This window comes from Vipera berus, assembly GCF_964194415.1.
Source record: "Vipera berus genome assembly, chromosome: 4".
NCBI classification, from domain to species: Eukaryota; Metazoa; Chordata; class Lepidosauria; order Squamata; family Viperidae; genus Vipera; species Vipera berus.
Genome location: NC_138206.1, coordinates 92273372 through 92293961, shown reverse-complemented (window position 1 = coordinate 92293961; position 20590 = coordinate 92273372). Strand labels below are relative to the sequence as shown.

General features: G+C 38.5%; 1 protein-coding gene across 1 annotated transcript in view; it reads left to right on the top strand.

Moving 5' to 3' along the window:
* Positions 1–20590, top strand: part of TMEM255B (transmembrane protein 255B) — a 57180-nt gene that overhangs the window by 28434 nt on the left and 8156 nt on the right. The window contains exons 5-7 of the mRNA XM_081326758.1: positions 13493–13573; positions 16909–16994; positions 18858–19017. Coding sequence (XP_081182884.1) covers positions 13493–13573; positions 16909–16994; positions 18858–19017 — 327 coding nt within the window. The remainder of the gene's footprint in view (positions 1–13492; positions 13574–16908; positions 16995–18857; positions 19018–20590) is intronic.

Here is a 20590-nt window from a genome sequence, read left to right as displayed (position 1 = left end):
GATGTTGTAACCTGAGATTTGCATTAAAGATTTTGTTATTGAACTATTGATTAACCCACGTTGCTTTTTAAATACTCAGATGTAAAATTGGAAAATTAACAAAATATTATATAAAAAAGAATCATGTATGTTTGCAAAGATAGGAAGGTATGGTGAGCAGACGAAGAAAGAGATTCCAGCAAAGTGGTCCTCAGTTAATGGTAACTGGGACCAAGAATTCCATTGCTTAGCAACAGTAAAAAAGTATAATGTCACATCACTGTGCTCATCTACAATGCCAGTTCTGGCACTTCTAATTGCAGTTGTTAGGTAAATATTGTGCCATTGTTGGGTGCAGTGTCACATGAACCCCAGTTACTGTTGGTTTGTCAGAAGTCAGCAGCAGAGATCAAATATGGTGATCACATGACTGCAAGAGGCTGCAATGTAATTGTGGATTGGTTGCCAAGCTCCTGAACTTCAGTCACATGAGGGGATGCTGAGGCAGCCCCAACTTCAAAGATCAGAAGTAAGGCTCTTTGTTTGGCACCGTCATAACTTCAAACAGTCTCTGAACAAATGGTCGTTAACTGAAGTCTGCTTGTACCTTTATTGGGATGGACTACTGAAACAGAATCTTGCCACAGAATCTTTACTCACCCCCTCACCTTAGTAAACTCCTGTGAAATGTAGGAGATGTCTGTCTGAAGTATTTCCTCCTCCTCTCAGATTGTTTTGGGCTTGAGACATACTCTCTGCCTCCTTCCTCTGGAAATGAATTTGGCTTAATTCCGTCAAGGTCATCTTCTTTACTTTCTATGGGTATTAGTATAAATTAGATTTGGTTAAATCTTTTGCAGTTATCCCTGCCTTCTGTTTCTTCTGCCTTTACTTCATATTCCTTTTGTGTAAAGATGCGTATCCCAAGAAGAACACTGTAATCAATATGTAGGTATGCAGTTATAGCCCACCATTCCTCAATGATCTCAAGAATTTGTAACCTCTTTATTTCTGCTACTACAGAAAAGGCAATGTGATCTGCTGAATCAGAGTTTAGTAGCTGAGGCTGTCATATTTTAAGATTTAAAAAAAATCATTGGAAAGGCGTTCACTTATGTAAAGCAGCACAATCCACACAAAGTTTACTTGCTGTTGCTTGCCCACTGCAGTGGACCTGGGAAGGGTTCATTAGTTGCTGTAGTTGCTTCTCCCAGGCCTGAATCTGTATCCTGCATCCAAAGATTTGGCCCCTAACAAACCATTGTTTATGGGACAGAAACACTGTTTTTTGCAAATTGGGCAGCCATTTGCAGAATGAAGTTTCTGCTAGGAAACCACTGTTTGGCATTCACATTGACCAGTCTGTGAGACCTAAATTAATGTTTATGCTATGAAATTTACATTTCTACAAGCAAAATCACTGTTCTGGTAGTATTTTTGGCATTAACCAGTGACAACAGTACTGATCTCTCAGTCTCTTTCTCTCTGTTCATAACACACACACACACACACACACACACACACACACACACTTCCCCCAAATTAAGAAAAAGCAGCACTTAGACACGTAAACCTCAGATTACACTGCATTTTCAGGGCCTCATGTGAAGCTGTACCTCACTTTCACTGTTTGCTTTCCTTTCACACATTATCAAGGCAATGTATTTTTACAGAAACTAGGGAGGACAAAGACAACCTCCATTTTCTTTTGAATGCTACATGCTTCTATTCCATCCCCAAATATCTGCAATGGGGTCTCTAAAACTAGGCATCTGGGCATGATATTTCTTTCACACTGTACAGCTGATATAAAAAGAAGACATATCTGACCTATTTATAACTTTACATACAACATTCATGAGCTACAGGGGTGTCAAACTCAATTTCATTGAGGGCCACATCAGCATTGTGGTTACCTTCGGGGAGGGTGGGGGGGTGGCCTACTGGGTGGGCATGGCTGGAGTGGGTGTGGCCTACTGGGTGGGCTTGGCCAGCTCTACATCGTTCGTGTCAAGGGTGCCTATGGGGGCCTGGGCAGGAGTGGGACAGATCTGAGGGTCTCTGGCAGAAGGAGTTGGGACCGGGACAAGTGCCAAGGCATGGTCCACTAGAAGAACCTCACTGTTCCTCTCAGGCCATGCTGGGGGGGGGGCTGGACGGTGGCACAGAGGTCAAATGCCCAACCCAGCCCTCAAGCACCCACAGCACTAAGCCCAGTCCCACTTCCCCAAGGGGGTGCCCAGCTGCACTTACCTCCTGCTCAAGGCTGCTGCTGCTGTGCTTGCTCTCCTTAGCCATGATGGGAACCAGGGCAAAGTCAGGATGGCTTTGTGGGCCACATGAAACTACTTCGCAGGCCAGATCCGGCCCCCAGGCCTTGTGTTTGACATGTCTCAGCTATTAGGACTATGTCTCGCTTGTTGCCTGTGTACAAGATAAAACTGACAGACAACAGCTCTTTAGTTAGAAAAGGAGGGGAAAAAACCAATTTTTAAAAATAAAATGCATAGTCTGGTAAACAGAATAGCAGAGTTGGAAGGGAACTTGGAGGTCTTCTAGTCCAACCCTCTGCTCAAGCAGGAAACCCCACCATTTCAGACAAATGGTTGTCGAATCTCTTCTTAAAAACCTCCAGTGTTGGAGCAGCCACAACTTCTAGAGGCAAGTCATCCCACTGATTAATTGTTCTGTCAGGAAATTCCTCCTTAGTTCTAGGTTGCTTCTCTCCTTAATTAATCCAAAGCAGCATCAAAATAGCTAAATTCCTTCTGAATACTAAACTTCAATCCAGGCTTATTATTGGGTTCTTAGGCAAAGATGGGGAGAGAAGCAGAATAAGTAAAAAATTTAAACAGAACACAGTGTAGGATCTGGGGATAATATTAAAAATAATCTGGGTAGACTTTGACTTACAACCATTCATTTAACAGCTGTTTGAAGTTACAATGGCACTGAGAAAAAATACAACCAATTCTCACACATACGACCATTACATTATTTAATGGTCAGTTTTTCAAACTTCTATGAATATTAACACTCTAGGGCAGAGTTCCCCAACCTCTTGGGCACCAGGGGCCGGTTACATGGAGAGAGGTTTTTCCATGGACTGGAGGGTTTTGTTTTACTGCTTGCATCCCATGGATGGGGCTTTGCTTGTTTGTGCAGCCCAGTTGCTGGCATGCCGTGACCCGGTACTGGTCCACGGACCAGGGGTTGGGGACCCCTGCTCTAGGGGGTTTCCAAACCCACCCAACTTGCTTTCCTCAGCAAGAGCTTCTAACTCTTTCCCTTCCTGAGCAGATCCTGAGATGAGTGAGGCTCTCATCACTCACCATCGTGGACCATGAAGCTACAGTGTAAACTGTTCTGAACCAATGCAGCACTGTTTAGTGCAAATCCTATTAATTACTGACTGCACCCAACAGACCAAAGAAAATGTAGTGTGGCTATCTTAGAGAGGAAATGGTGGCTAGGGCACTTGATATTGTTCTGTTGAATCAACAAGCAGGTATGATGAGGTGCATACTTCATACAGTTAGTCTTCGACCTGTAAACAGTTTGTTTAGTGGTTGTTCAACAGCACTGAAAATAGTGATGTATGACCATTTTTCACACTTAAGACTCTTGCAGCACCCCCATGGTCACATGATTTACATTTGGATGCATGACAACTGAGTCATATTTATGATGGTTGCAGTGTTCTGGAGTCATGTGATTCCTTTTTGTGACTTTCTGACAAACCATGTCAATGGGGAAACCAGATTCACTTAACAACCATGTTACTAATTTAACAACTGCAGTGATTCACTTAACAAATGTGGCAAGAAAAAAAATCATAAAATGGGCAAAAGCCCAAATTTCTCACTTAGCCACATAATTTTTTGGCTCAATTGTGGTCATAAATTGAGGACTACCAGTATTGGAGTTTTATTGATTCCAAGAATCTTCCCATTGCCTGCCACTTGGGAGTGTCAGTCTCGTGCATCCTTGCTTCTTTCAGGCCTAAAAAGATCTAAATGGCTTAATTAGCTACAACACTAGAATATGGCATTTCCCCATTCAAACAATAATCTTGTGATTGTAGGGTCCTAGGTGCTCTCTGGGCTTGGTGGTTTTTTTTGCAGACATTTCATTACCAAACTAGATAACATCATCAGTGCTAGAAGGGAGCGCAATCTACCACCAATGATGTTACCTAGTTTGATAATGAAACCATAAAAAAAACCCACCAAACTCAGACAGCACCAAAGACCCCACAGTTCAACCCCAAGCTGCAAGTATTCTCTTCTATCAGTAATCTGATTACATGAATTTGTCAAAATATAAGTGAGTCTGGTTATTGAAACTTTGTAGACCTTTTTATAATAAAATAAAATATGTTGTTTGCTGCAAAAGTACAGATTTGCACATGAAAGCTAGTAAAGCCTATTAGATAGATTTTCTTTCTTAAACCAATAGTAATCAGAATGAGTTACTTTCTGACTGTTCAGAAAAAATTTAATGTGGTGCAATCAGTACAAAACGCTTCTTAAAAATTTGTCCTTTATAAGAAAGAGTGAATATTATGTTGCCATCTGGTGGATTTATTTTGCAATAATAGCAAGTGTCCCAAAATAACTCTTTCCCCCCCCTTTTTAAATAACATCTATAGTAAAGGTTCCCAAAATATCTTAGTTCACGTCACTGTCAGTGTCTCAGTGATTTTTTTCACAGCACCCCAAAGGGTCCCCAAACTGTTGACTGGAGAATTCTGGGAGTTGAAGTCCATAGGTCTTAAAGTGGCCAAGGGTGGACACCCCTGATCTACAGCATAAAACAAAATGGAAATTTAAGTCAGTGACATGCAGGCATCATCTAATTGGTAATTTTGTTTTAGAAAAAAAATAATTTTAAAAATCAGATTTTATCTGGCTTGTTCATACGTGCCCATTCTTTCTTTAATTTATTAATGTATTTTAGAAAGCCAATGGCATCAGAAAAAAAGCCTTATCACCTTTCTCTAAAGGTGCAAAACAATTTCCTTCATAAATAATAAGGTAATAGGAAGGTGAATTTCAATAATATATAACCATATCAATTGAGTTAACAAGCTGCTGTAAAGGAAAATGTTCAGTGTATTTTCTCTTTTTACTGGTGATGATACAAAATCCTTGTAAATTATTTTTATTATTTCTTTTCTTAGCAAGTCATTAATTTGTAGTCACAGTAGCTTTTAAAAACATTAACTGATTTAATTTACCAGTAACAGTAGGCTTCCAAACTGTAATTTAATTTTTCTTTAAAATATTTAATCTGCTTTATTCATTCTATTTTATTGGGGATAGGTTAAATTTTAAAGCAGTTTAAAATGTAAAAGCTGGGTGGAATGTTGGCTGTTCTTTTGCTATGATTCATAACCTATCTTGAAGTAGGCTATATTTTTTACTAGCTTCCTTTGGCTTAACTGAAAGCAGCTATTAAGTGTCAAGTCCAGTATTTCAATTAAAAATAGGCAATCATTAACAAGCAAGCAAGTTGACCTTTGCTTAGAAAATGGACAAGTTAATATGAACAGACTGTAACTTGCAATTTATAACTGGAAGACAAAGGGGATCAGAATGTTTAAAATCTGAAAGATCTACCTTCCTTTTTATAGGTTTTATTAATTTTTTAAAATTACAATCTTTAAAGCTTAGTAAACAACATGTTGTCTGTGTTCACATATTTAACATTAACTTCTTCAATATAAATCTATTGTACTGCACAATCCAGTATTTTTTCCTTAATCTTTATTTCTTCCCCATATTTTTCCCTTTTCCCCTCATTAAACAATTACAATTCTTAATACTACTGATAAACAAAATTAGGTATAAACATCTTCATCATATTTTACTAATATTATAGAAATAACAATAATATCAATTCATAAGTCAATATCCTGTTTTTTGTGCTCTTATTAAAGTTTGATTTCCCATCAATATTTAAAGTATCTTTGTCAGTTATGATTTTCTCAATATTAGTTACATTTATATAGCTAAAAAATTGTTCTTACCAATCCTCCTCTTATTTTCAAATTTCCCATATCAGAAGAAAAAAATGCTATTTTAATTCTAAATCATATCTTCCATTATAAAAATCTAGTTATATCTAAGGGTCATCTGTTCTTTTAATCATATTCGAACAAATATATTAAACAGCCTCCTCTGATAGATCAAATCCTCTGTTTTTTAAGTCTAACTCTTGCTTTCTTTCCTTGCAAAGCAGCTTTCCAGGATAGGGCAATTAAATCACCCAAGAATTTTCTTTATATTTTTGTGAAAGCTGGAGGTTTTAAGCTTCTTGGGAGCCTTTCCCAGGAAATTCAGTTGTAAAATAGTAAAGAAAGGATCAATATTCTCACCCAGTCCAAATATGCTGTTTATAGTGTGCTAATTAAAGCTTTTGTTCTTTGGTTGTCAGCAAAAACACACAGAAGTGTGGTCGGTCTTTCCCCTGCCAGTTTAAAGGGCTTTCCTTGGATCAAACAGAGAGACCGCCATCTCTCCGTGATCAACAAGGCACCCCTCCTAATTCATCACCTCTTCAGGTTGACTTTAGGCCCTTTTCAGGGCCCCCAGCAGGGCAAAATTAGGCGTGGAAGGCAGAGCTCTGCCTTCCTGTGTCCCGTCTCACTGCAACGCAAAACCGGAACTCCTTGAAAGTTCTCCCTTCCTAATGAGGTCCTGGTAATACTAATCAAAGCCACAGTGCAGCCTTTGAAGTATTTCTTCTTCCTTAAGGACGGGAAACAGAAACCATGGAGAGCACAGGAAAATTAACCAGTAGAAGATAATGTCACCTGGACGATGTGTAAAATTCCATGCATGATTCAGGTGATGTCCACTAAAGTCTTTTCTAGACCCATGATCATCCAGGCAGAAATAGGGAAGCGTCTTTCAAATGCAACATTCCTTCCTTCAGGCAAAATATCAATTCTCTTAAAGTTAACCAGAAGTGGGGATACTATTATCTCACAGACAAACTCATTTTTTTCTTCACTCTGACATGAAGATATTGCCTTCCATTTTCCCCAAACAGCAAGCAGTGGAAGAGAAAAAAACTACTCTTTCCAGAAACCTGAACTGAAGGTTTGAAATTAAGCTCAGGGTGACATGCAATTTTAGAGCCACAGATTCCTCACCCTTGATCTGAAAAAGAATGGAGCATTATATAGTTCTGTATGAAAAATACTAGATTATTTTTTGGTACATAATATATTATTTAATGCTAAAATATATAGATAAAGCATTGCAAATTGTATATATTCACTGTTTATGAATATGAAAAATTAAGAAGCATTATTCCCTTCTTACGAAATTAACCGTGTATCAATTAAACCAAAGTATCTAAATTACTAGACTCTTTCATCTCAATTTCATTAGTATTCTTTTGTTTTAACCATGACCTGGTTTTTATATTTTAGAGCTACCAAAATAACACTGAAATGATGTTTACAGGCTGTAGATGTTTCACTTCCTATCAAATGTATTTTAATTAACAGATTGTAGCTATTATGCATTAGTGTTACTTGGTAGATTGAAGTATAATTGCATGTTGATTTTCTCACATATCCAGGGTGTGTGCCTGGAATATGTATACCAAAAGCATATTCATATTTAAGAAATCAAATTAAAACCTATAGGTCGAAGCTAAATAACAAAATCTCATTTTAAGAGTCTCTGCCCAAGGTATATGAAAAATGGATAAAATGGCAGATGCTCTTTGCTACACAGTACCAATGAAGCTAAAATCTGCAAGAATAAAAATGTTTTACAGCAGCTAGTCAATTTATGTTTTGTGATCTCTTCCTTGAAACTGGTACTTTGCCCAGAGGGTCCTGTTACTTCGTCTAGAGGGCACACAGACTCTAATATGCAATAAAGTTTTAAAATGTCATGTTCAGACTGATATTAAATAGTTAAAAACTTGAGTTTTGTTTTTAAAAAAGCAATTGAATTGACTAATTTTGGAGCTGATGTGGCAATAATAGCAACTTGGCCATGCAGCAACCTTTATAGCTCAAGTCTTCCATTCGGCAGGTGCTGTTAATGGTAGAACGGTTGTTTATCTGGGGGCTAAACCACCACAGTGGTTTTGCCGGCAGATCTGCCAATTTATTTTTTACACACATAGCCTAAAAAAAGGGACAGATACTAGTAAGCCAAGCAGTGGGGTGCCATAAGGATCCGTCTTAGGGCTAGTACTCTTTAATATCTTCATAAATGACTTAGATGAGGGAATTGAAGGGGAACTCATCAAATTTGCAGGTGACACCAAACTGTCAGGAGTAGCCAACACACCAGAAGACAAACTCAGGATCCAAAAAGATCTTGACAAACTTGAACAATGGGCCCTATCCAACAAAATGAGTTTCAATGTGGAGAAAAGCAAAGTCCTACGCTTAGGCAGGAAAAACCAAAGGCAGTGTGCAGCAGCAACCAAAAGCTAATACAATCTTGTGTTGTATAAACAGAGGCATAGAATCAAGATCACGCAAAGCATTAGTAGCACTTTATAAAGCCCTAGTGAGACCACACTTTGAATACTGCAGCCAATTTTGGTCACCATATCACAAAAATGATGTTGAGAGACTGGAAAAAATTCAGAGAAGAGCAACTAAGATGATCAAAGGCCTGGAGACTAAAACGTATGAAGAACGGCTGCAGAATTTGGGTTTGGCTAGTCTAAAGAAAAGAAGAAATAGGGGGAGACATGATAGCAGTGTTCTAGTATCTGAGGGGCTGCCACAAGGCAGAGGGGGACAGGTTGTTTACCAGAGCACCAAAGGAAGGACAAGAAACAATGTTTGGAAGCTTATCAAAGAGAGAAGCAACCTGGAATTAAGGAGAAACTTCCTGACAGTGAGGACAATCAACCAATGGAACAGCTTACCTCCAGAAATCATGGTCGCTCCAAAGCTGGAAGTTTTTAAAAAGAGACTGGACAATCATCTGACTGAGATGGTATAGGACCTCCTGCTTGAGCAGGGAGCTGGACTAGAAGACCTCCAAGGTCCCTTCCAGCTCTATTCTATTCTATTAAATGTCTTGGTTCCGATGAATAAGACAAATCAAACAAGTTGCAGGCATATTATTTATCTAAAAAGTCTTAGTAATGAAACGAAACATTGGCACTCCTGAAGGGATGCCAGAATCTGAAATCTCCTCCCCTCAAACCCATCATAACACACACACAATCCCCGCCCTTATCTACACGTCATAAATCACATTATCCAATTAGTTTTACATATGAGGATTCACTTCCCATTCTGTACACGGCTTTTTGCAATCTTATAACAACTTCCGGTGATTCCTCCCTCCCAAATGAAGCAATTAAAATAACAGGCTATCTCTTATATTGTCAGTGCAAAAACATGTCAATGTTTGCAGCATTGACATTAAATAGAGTATGTGGAAGAAATGATCAAAATTGTTATAATATTAACAAACATAATGTCTTTTGTCTTTCTTTTGTCAACAATAGTAGCTGTTATGCTGTTGAAAAAGATGATTAAAGTATATCAAGGAAACTCAGCCCAATCACTGTCCTCCACTTATTCCTGAAGCTACAATAGAGCACCACATTCTTGCCAGCTATATCCCCAAGTATTTCAAAAACCACAGATACAGTGTCCACTTCTAATTACCATGTGCACAATAGGGAACTTTATTTGCTTGCCCTGCTTCATAATGTAACTATAACTTACGTCCTTTCCCTCCAACTTACTTCTGTATACAGATTATGAGGCTAGGGATTTTCTCCCTCTGAAAATAGGAAGTCTTCTAGCACAGGGGTCCCCAACCTGCAGTCCATGGACCAGTACTGGGCCGCGGCATGCCAGAAACCGGGCCTCTCAAACAAGCAAAGCCCCATCTGTGAGATGCAGGCAGTACACAAAACCATGCACACTCTGGTCTGTGGAAAAACCTCTCTCCATGGAGCCGGTCCCTGGTGCCCAAAAGGTTGGGGACCTCTGTTCTACCAGACGGTGAACCTGTTGAGTTCAGAAGAGGGAAGGATCATTTTTTTATCACCACCAGCAGAAAGAGGAGCTTTATTTCCATTAGTCCACAATAAAATGTGCTTCAAGCTATGCATTGCTTATGATATTGTTAGAACTGTGTCAACTTTTGGTCTTTGGAAAATATAACTCTTTCTCAGAATAGATATTTGCAATATAGAGTGGAAGAGAAAAATACAGTAAGACACTTCTTACAGTCTTCTATATTATTTGTTTTTTGAAGGACCAGATTTTCTGAAATGATAATTTATTTTTCCAATATGAAGCTCAGAAGCCCTCTACTAATAGTGATGAAACGAACCCTAAGAACTGGTTGAATATTCAGGAATAGTTTGTGCTCTGCCATCACTTACTTATCCTCACTGAACATCTAAGTACAGAAATTAACTTTTGCAGTTGCTGACAATAATTGATTTCTGTCCTACTACCTTTTGGTGCATCACATCCACCAAATATTGCTTATCAAAGGAAAAATATTCTAGGGAAAAAGGCACTCACATAGTTCTCTTTCAAGACCATAATGCAGTGGTCCTCGATATGGTTGCAAATAAAGTTGAGGTTGATGTCTCCCCATACTCTTTGAAAGCTGTTTAAGAGACAGTAGCCTAACAGATGCAAACATGTTGCATAGTGATTAGTGAGAAGAAAAGCTACATATGTATATCTACTACTCTCACTCCAAGTAGGATGGAACTGATTATCTTAAGGTAACAGAAGAAATGGGCCAGCTGGGTGAGTCTGTTAGTGCCGCCGCCACAAAGTGAAACCATGGAAAAGAACCCCCTGCAAATATGTCCTGGTGCCCAGTGGTGGGATTCAAATACGTGAACAACCAGAAGTCTAGAAGTCCATTCTGGGCCTGGGCAACAAAAGATTAACTACCAGTTCTGCTGAACTGGTGCCAGCTGGCTGAATCCCACCACTGGGTCTTATTTTTGGGGAAACACAGTGTACTGAAAAGGCATTCTTAGAAAAGAGAAGTAGCAGGTGCCTCAATTCAGTATTCTCTTTGGAGGGATGTGAATTTACTGAGTAAAAGAGACAGAAGTAAGCTTTTTGCATGATTATACACAACATGCTTAATGCTATGTTGGATTCACTTCCATATATTCTAATCAATGATTGTATCCTGTTTTTAATTTCCTTAATACTCAGAACCATTTCTTTGTATGTTTTGAACATCCAAATCTTTCTCTCTGATACTTTACAGAGAAAATGCCTAATATCATATTCATGGAAATTGTCAACCAAACTGGATGGAAATTAAGGTGTTCTTGTTAAAAAGCTGGCAATGATTTTAATGTCACAAAACAAATCTGAAATCAGAAATGATCACTTTCTAAATAAAAGACACTGAGGACTTGCACATCTATCAATATTTTTTCACAATTAGAAATGTTCATAGAAACTATACAATGATTCTTCCAAGGAATCTGGGGTGAAATTTGTCTTTCAGAGACTGAAATGGACCATCTTCTGTTTGAGCCATTAAAACAATGGCCATGTCAGGTTTTATTTCTTGGACAAGCCTAATTCCACTCAAGGACATAAATATATTTATGGTTACTTAATGTATTATCATATTTTGGTTTTCAGTGTAAAGAGATTTCAGTAGCTGCTAATTTTCATAATTCAAAAACTAAAAATCTATCAAACAAAAATAAAATAGAATAACTAATAATGGATATTAATAATTGAGCACTTTAACGTTTGGCTTTCATATATGCTGGGGTTAGGTTTATTTCTATTTTATCCAGTTTCTTTTATAATTGCTGTAGTTTTATATCTTTTCTTTGTAAACATTAAAATGTCTTGGTCAACACTCCAAGGCATAATAGTGGTTTAACAAAAACAGCTACGATGGAATTGTATCTGCTATTGTTTACCTGTTTCCTTTTTATCTACATCTTTTATGTTGACTATAGATTTAAGTTTCAGTAATCATAGATTTCTAACATACTTGACTAGTCTTCTACAATTTCCCAAAGCCAAAAGGGATCAGTGTTAGTTCTGGTTCATAAATGCAGACCTTCCAAAATAACTCAATAATAGGGATATTTATATACTGTAACTCTACTCTACATTTTATCAAACTGCTCCCTTCGAAATGTTACTTGAGTTGAAAGGCCCTGTGGTAAAGAAGACTGGCTTGCTCAGAAACAAGTAATGAGAATGTAAAAATGCAACACTTGAGAGCTTGCTATCTTTCTGCTGTGGGCCAAAAGCAGAAACTGACCTTTTGTTCTTTTATCTGCTTTGGCAGACAATGGTTTCTATATAATTTAAAATACCCTTGATGTGATAGCATAAGAGATGCTACAGTATCTTACATAGATTAAAACACTATTAATTGCCAAAGGGCTCAAAGGGAAGATTACAAACCACCAAACATTTCAGAAAAATAACTTGAGGGCAGATCCCACGATATTTTTCTCTTCTTGGGTGCTACTCTGTCAATGAGAAAGATTCTTAATTCCTGCCTCCTGTGTTGAAGCACCGTCAGAACTGCTCCAGAGATTTGGAAGAATTTAATGGGAGAAGGGTAGTGAACTAATTCATTGTGCCATTAAGTGGTAATGGCACAGAACAGTCATTTTAAAACTTTTCCTTTCTTTTTTACGACCTGAGAAATCTGATCCAAGTATGTGTTGCTATAACCTTCCAAACATTAATGCATGGTCCATTGTATAACTTACTTCTATTTTAAACATGTACACAATTATTTTTTCAAAAATAAAATTTCCTGACAAAACTGGGGGTTTTTAAGAAGAGATTGGACAGTCACAGAAGCAATGGATGGAAACTAGTCAAGGAGAGAAGCAACCTAGAACTAAGGAGAAATTTCCTGACAGTTAGAACAACTAACCAGTGGAACAACCTGCCTCCAGAAGTGGTAAATACTCCAACACTGGAAGTTTTTAAGAAGAGACTGGACAGCCATTTGTCTGAAATGGTATAGGGTTTCCTGCCTTAGCAGGGGGTTGGACTAGATGACCTCCAATGTCCCTTCCAACTTCTTCTTCTTCTTCTTCTTCTTCTTCTTCTTCTTCTTCTTCTTCTTCTTCTTCTTCTTCTTCTTCTTCTTCTTCTTCTTCTTCTTCTTCTTCTTCTTCTTCTTATTATTATTATTATTATTATTATTATTATTATTATTATTATTATTATTATTTTGTCCAGAATGGTATAGGGTCTCCTGCTTGCGCAGAGAGTTGGACTAGAAGACCTCCAAGGTCCCTTCTAACTCTTGTTATTCTGTTCTGTTAAATTGAGTCAACTCTATAATTAATTTCCAAGCAAATCAATGCATGCTGAAGAGGAAATAGTTGACAAAGTTCAAAATTATCTGGATTGTATCTGGATTTCACTTAAAGCCTCACAGAGCTTAGCTGCGTAGGGAAAGTAAAGATAGATCTGTAATGTAACTTAAAGGACATTTTTAATTCTTTTTCATTTTTCTTGTTTTTCTTCTTCTAGGAGCCTAGACCTTTATATACTAAAAGGTGCCAGTATTATACAAGTGGAATCGGATATTTATTTGATGCCTACCAGACAGAGGTAAGCTATTATTGTTAGATTAAGATCTAGCTTTCTACAGTACATGGAAAGGTGACTTACAAGGTGACTTTTTTAATCTCAGCACTCAATCACTGGAGGTTTATTTTCTGTATTCTGGCAGCATAGAAATGCTATTGTATGTGAGGCAAGAATATTTGCTTTGGAACTGAAGTTCATTCCATTCTTGTTACATAAATGATTTGTTGGAAAATGCCATTGCTCTTTTCCTGCGGATGTTTGTGCGGAATGACATTCTGTCAGATGTACCCAAGCTACCTTAATAGCTGATGATATTGGCCCCCAAACCTCAACTTTTAATTGTAATAACCTGACGAAATCCAAGAATGTCTGCAGATTCTATCCGGTCTTCAGCCAAGGACAGGCACAATCCTGGGGCTGAAGTAAAATTTTGGTTCCTGTTAATCTCAGGAGTTTTGTTGTTGTTTTGTTTTGGCAGAGTATACTTCCAGCCTATTGAATAAAGAAACCATCCACATAAACAAAACAAAAGTAGGATGTGGGGAGGAAAACAAGCCCAGGAGAGAATCTAAACTTAACCTATTCAATGAACTGCTGTTTTCTGAGAAATAAAATTAAGGCCTCTTTAACGTGTTTACTTTGAAAAACATATTCTGCTTCTATACTGTTGGAAAAAGCAAGGGAATTCTACATATACTGATTTTTAATTCTCTGTCTACACCCTACTGTTGAAGTTTATTTGTTTGCCTTTACTATTTTTACAAATAGCTCAAGGCAGCAAACATATTCTCCCCTCCTATTTCTTCCACTCAACAACCCTGTGAAGTGGGTTGGACTGCAAGAGAGAGTGACTGACCCATAGTTATCCAGCTGGCTTTCATGGTTAAGGCAAGTCTTGAATTCACAGTTTTCTGCTTTCTAGCCTGATACCTTATCACTAGACTAAACTAGATCTCATAGTTATAGCTCTTTATGGGGTTTTGTTGTTGTTGTTATTTTCCTCTCTTTTAAATATTGATTTTAAGTACCATCTATTCCTGAAAATTGGAATTCTTGGGAACTTGCATCACACTGATGGAATGCTACTTTCATCATTTGTCTCTCCCCTACAAGATACATCACTTTGCCCCTTTGAACTCAAGCAGTGTTATGGTTTTTACTTTATTCAGACAATTTTTGTTGCATGCTTAATTACTCACAAATATGGAAACCAGTGCAATGAACAGAATCTGCCATTCTGAAAAGTGACGATTTCCCTTATTGTTCCTACTCATTTTGGCTGGGCAGCCAGTGGGTTTTGTCTGAGGAGCCCTTAAGTCTGACATCAAAACTCAGAATGTATTTGAAGGTATTTCACATTTTCTGTTTCTCTACTGCTATTGATTCACCATCATTGCTCTTAATTTTCTTGCTCTCTGCCTAAACCTTTCAGGATTGTAAAAAAGAAAAAAATCAACATGGTGGCTACAACAATCTGATGAATGCAGTACCAATTTTTCTATGCCTTGTCTGGACATCACAACTACCATCTTGACTTTTTAAAACTATAACTTGCAGAAAAGCAGTTACATAGATATATTCTAACTTGCTTATCTCCATGCAATGCATTTATGTAATTAATTTTTCTTATGGAATTTGATGTTTTGCACATCCTTCTTATTCTATTATCCTCCTACTTTGTCACACAGAAATGACTTTGCAGTGTCTGCGAAATATCTATTGTTTTCAAAGCTACTGTTGCAAAATGGAGATAGAAGGAAATACTGTAATAGAAAGTAAATAAAGCAAAACTGAAAATGCAAATAATGCACATTGCAAAGCTCCAGATAAGCATCATTGCTTGTTCTTTTAGTTTCTTTGAACTTACAGGAATCATAATTATTAATTATAGCAAAACTTTGGATCTTACAAGACTAAGCTCAGTAGGAGCCCAGTTGAATTCCTATCAAGTGAAGAAGGACCCAAATCTAAGTCTGAAATAACAATGAAGAAATGAAATCCTATTTGCTCTGGAAATAATTGCTGCTTCCCAGTCATGTTTCAGAAAACAGAGACTGCTTCCAATCTTGGACTAATTCCAGAAAAAAATGGAGGAGGAGAAGGATTCCATTCCTGGAAAAATGATTCTCTTTCCCTTCATTTCTTCCCTACTGTTTCTCCTACCAATAAGGTCCTCAGCTGCATCCTTGTTTCTTCAATGAAACATCTCCGGAGTTTAGGATTTTCTGGCCAGCATTGCTGATGATTATATCTCAGTTCTGAAATAAAATATTATAGTGTTCATTCTTCCTATCTCTTTTTTCCTTCCTAAAAAGCAAGGGTTAACGGTTTCAAGGATATATGATAATAAATTGTGTAATGGCATGATAGATTCTTAGAATTGTAGAATTGAACAGGCCAAGCCCTCTCAGGGCAGGATTCTGCTTAAAGCATCTCTAAGAAATGGCAGTTTAGCATTCAATAGTTCAATAGTTGGGAGCCCAGCCATTCCTGGGTAGCTTATTATCACACAGATTTCAGTGGATCAAAGTCCCCTTACCTTCAGTATATCATACACATATATCAAACTTCTCTGAACAGCTTTATTCATCAGGAGCCAGTTTGGTATAGTGCTTAAGATAATATTATTTCTCAACCTTAGCAACTAAGAAGTCTGGGAGTTGAAGTTGACCCTGAGTTAAAGCATCAGGCTAGAACAGGGGGACTGTAAGTTCTAGTCCCGTCTTAGGCACAAAGTCAGCTGGGTGATCTAGATCAGTCATTCTCTTTCCTTCCTAAGGTAACAGCAAACCACTTCTGAAATTTTGCCAAGAAAACTGCAGAGGCTAGCCCAGCAGTCACCAAGATACAAGAATATCTCAAACACACACACACACGCACACCTTTATTAACAGACTTTTCTATGTGTTTGGGGCATTGCCATGCTGTTGGTATTATAAACTGTGTCCTCAGGGACAGTACCAGCCATGCATACAGCCAGGAAACATGTTGGGGAGTTACAGTTCAACCAGAAATAAACAGTGAAATCATCTAAGAATCCAGATTGTCCTGCAACCCTGCCTTTTCATCAGCTATGTTTGATACATTAGTGAGGCCCAGGTGACTAGCTTGGCCAGGTTTGCTAATCTTGGATATTACCTGGTGGGAGGAGGAAGGGATTTCTCTGGGGCAAGAGAAGGCCTTTCTGTTCTGGTGAAGGACAACCCTATTCAAGCACGCTGAAAGCAAATTTGGCAGCTCTTTTTTTTATGAGCTTTTGGCGGTTCCTGGTTGCCCATCCATATAAGAAGAGGTTCAGCAATAGACTGGTGCAATGGGTGGCACTAATAATTATCAGTTGCCTTCTCTTTACACAGGTGACCTGTTATGCCTTAAATAACAAATGCCAGCTGAAAGTGAAAAGTAATACGTGTTACTGCTGTGATTTATATAACTGTGAAAAGTAAGTATGTCTTAGGCTGGGGTCCCCAACCCCCAGTACCAGTTTATGGCCCGTTGGGAACTAGATGTTGCAAGTGGTGGACGAGTGTGTAAAGCTTCATTTGCACATGCACAGGAGCTAAGTCCATGGATTCAGAAGGGTTGAGGACTGCTGCCTCAGACCAACCTATCACAGGGTAGCTATGGAGAAGCAGAAGGGAACTTTGTTGTATGCTGCCCAGAGTTGCTTTTTGTGAGATGTGCAGCCATATACATTTGCTAGATGATAGATGATAAATAGATAATAGATAGATAGATAGATAGATAGATAGATAGATAGATAGATAGATAGATAGATAGACAGACAGACAGACAGACAGACAGACAGACAGACAGAGATGGATGGATAGACACTGTAGATGATAGATAGATGATAAATGTAGGCCACCATGAGCTCCTGAACAAGGGGAGGCTTGAAATGTAAACAACTAAAATCACTAGCATAACCAATATGCTGATCCCTGCACCCTGTAAACCCCAGACAGAAACATGTCTTCAGAGCCTCAGGAGAGGCCCGCAGGGTTGGGGCCATCCTTATCTCCTGGGGACTACCCCAGAAAAGACATGTGTTCTAGGTTCGCCAACTAGCATCCTCTATTCAACAAGAGCTGAAGCATGCCCATCCTGCCTGACCGGATCAGATGAATAGAAACAATTGGGGAGAGATGGTTCCTCAAGTACCCTGTCCCAAACCACAAAGAGCTTTCAAAGTGACAACCAGTACCTTGAATTACACCTGGAAGCACATTGGTAACCACTGTAGTTCACAGAGTATTGGGGTGCATGTACTGAATAACTGGCAGCATTTACTACTTGCACTGTTGCATTCTGCACCAGACGAAACTTGTAAGTGCTCTTCAAGGGCAGCCCATGTAGAGCGCATTTCAGTAATCCAGAAAAGAGATCACAAGAGCATAATAATAACAAGTATTCAACTACTATACAATGTTTTCCAGAGTAAAAATAGGGATTTTTTTAAAAAGTGTATTCCTCCTTAAAACTACAAATGTTTTCACATTCTTTATATTTGTCTTAGAAAAAAAAATCATGATATCTTGCACCTTGTTGTGATTCAGGGTCAGCCTGTGGGTTCAGCAGTTGGGTCGGACGACTCAGAGGAGGTGGGGGGTGTTGAAGACCTTGCTGAGGGGGTTGAAGATCTTGCTGATGAGAGCCCTCAGCCAGGCCCCTCCCACTTGGTCACCACGGGGACCCAGCTGTGTGAGCCTGACAGCGTAGATGAAGATGACCCACAGCTGGCCCTGTTCAAGGACGCCCGACGCAGGAGGCAGTCAATTAGGAGTAAACAGAGGAAGGCAATGGGGCTCCTCGGAAGGAGGCAGAGAGAAGCCACGCCCTGAACTCTATATTATTATTATTATTATTATTTATTTGATTTCTATACCGCCCTTCTCCCCAAGGGACTCAGGGCGGTATAAGGGGAATGTGTGGGAGGGCTGGTTTGCTGAAGGCAACCGCTTGGATAGTTCCTGTTTCTTAAAGCTCCTGTTTCTTGGTTTGTCTTGTTCCGTTTGTTTTTGTAGCAATAAATTTGGCAGGCGTAATTCCAGCCTCTTGCCTTCTTGTAAAAGGGGTTGTCCCTGCCTTTTCTGCAGGGCCGGTAGCAGGCTGGTACAGAACACACCTTGCTATAGTTTTTAATCCTAGACCTCTTGTCAATTTATCCTAAGTGCTATTGTTAGAGGGAGGGGCAGGAAAAGAAGGAGTTAGTACAGTCCGACTACTATAAGAGAGAAGGGACAAGATTGGAATGGCACCATTTTGCTTTTCATCACATGCTAAAGCTCTGATATCCTGTTTCCAGCTCAGAACACTCTATCAGCTATTATGAATTCCTTGGTGTGAGCAGCTGTCAGGATGTGGTTCACCTCTATCGACTGCTTTGGTCATCCACCGTCTTGAACATCATTGGCTTGTTTCTTGGCATAATCACAGCAGCCATACTTGGAGCCTTTAAAGATGTGGTAAGCTATTGATGGACATTGATCCATGCTAGCATGTTCATGTTGTCCTGGCAAAATAAAATATCAATATGCAGTACTTTGGACTTGAACCCAGAGTGAGTATGGCATGCATTTTATACTTGTACATCCCTCCTTAGACGCCTGTTTTCCTGGGATGGCTGAGGTGACCAAGGGAAAATATGTGGTTGAATTAAAGAGTTGCTGATGGGGTGTACCTTATAGCTCCCTGGAGGGATTATAAATATAAAGCCACTTTAAAATTAAATCTAATCCTGGTGACCATGGATAGACTGTGTTAATATTATTTTCTTGTCCACTATGTCTATGTGATTAGTTGTTACTTTCTTCAAGCACAATCAGTTCCTTGTGTTCTGGATGCATTAAAATCAATTTTTAAAGACAGATTTCATGAGACACTACATAGATCGGATTAATTGCCCATGAAACCAAAACCAAATGAAGCAAGATTCATTTCTGTCTGTCACTGATTAAATAGTTAATAGTATCAGTTATAATTTGACTAATGAAAGAAGTACAATTTGAGGTGGATCTTGTCATCTTATAACAGCCTAGAGATGCTGCACGTGTGTTGCCATAATCTGTGCATCAATGCTTGATTTATAATTTGTAGGATGGATACTTAAGAATGAAAACATTAAGGGAGATGCCAGGATGATAATAAATCTTGAAAAAAGTTTATTAATATTTGTTTTACTGAATATACTCATAGCATTTGGGGTCAAGGATTTGGCCCCAAACAGTCAAGTGAGCCCAAATGGAGGGGAAGGTTTCTGGAACACAAATCATAAAGAAACTGTATAAAGGGGCAAAACATATAGCCATTTTCCTCACTTCCCCTTTCTAATGCTCATCCCAGTGTTGGGATAATTAGCAAGAAAGACTGCACATTCATTGGAGAGGAAGGGATTACAAGAGAGTAAGCAGTCAAACAGTGAGGAATATATCTTGAAAACAAAGCAATGCGCTAGTGCTGTTCTTTGTCTGGTTTGTTTTCTGTGAGTAGCTCAGGAGGCCAAAGAAAGCATTAGTGTGAAACTGATTATTTCAGATAGCGGCAAAAGGGTGGTGGGGCAGTGTTGTTGCAATTAGCATTTTTAAGGGAAGTGCTATCCTGTAAAGAAAAGCTGCTCAGAAAGTGATAGCTTGTTTAAGTAATTTCTCTGCTGGGGTTGGGGGACAAGGAGTAAAAAAAAACAACAGGTCAGGCACAAAACAGTGTATTAGCTTTATATTGTATCTTCCCTCCAGCTTCAACTTCTTCTGTTTGAAATTATGCCTCTCATCTTTATTTTGCAGCATTCATGACATTTGAATGAATACTTTCTATGGAAAACTCAAAGATTTTTAGTCCTTTGGGGCAATTCCCTTTTTTTAGAAAAAAAAATTAAAGAATTGTAACAATCACATGCCATTTCTTATTTTTTTTAAAAATATGACCAGCAGAGAACACATTATTAATTTTAGCATATTTACACAAAGATGACAGCTAGTTAGAAGCATGTAGTACATTAAACTTCTAATAAGGCTATGTGTATTTTCCTTTCAAATTCCA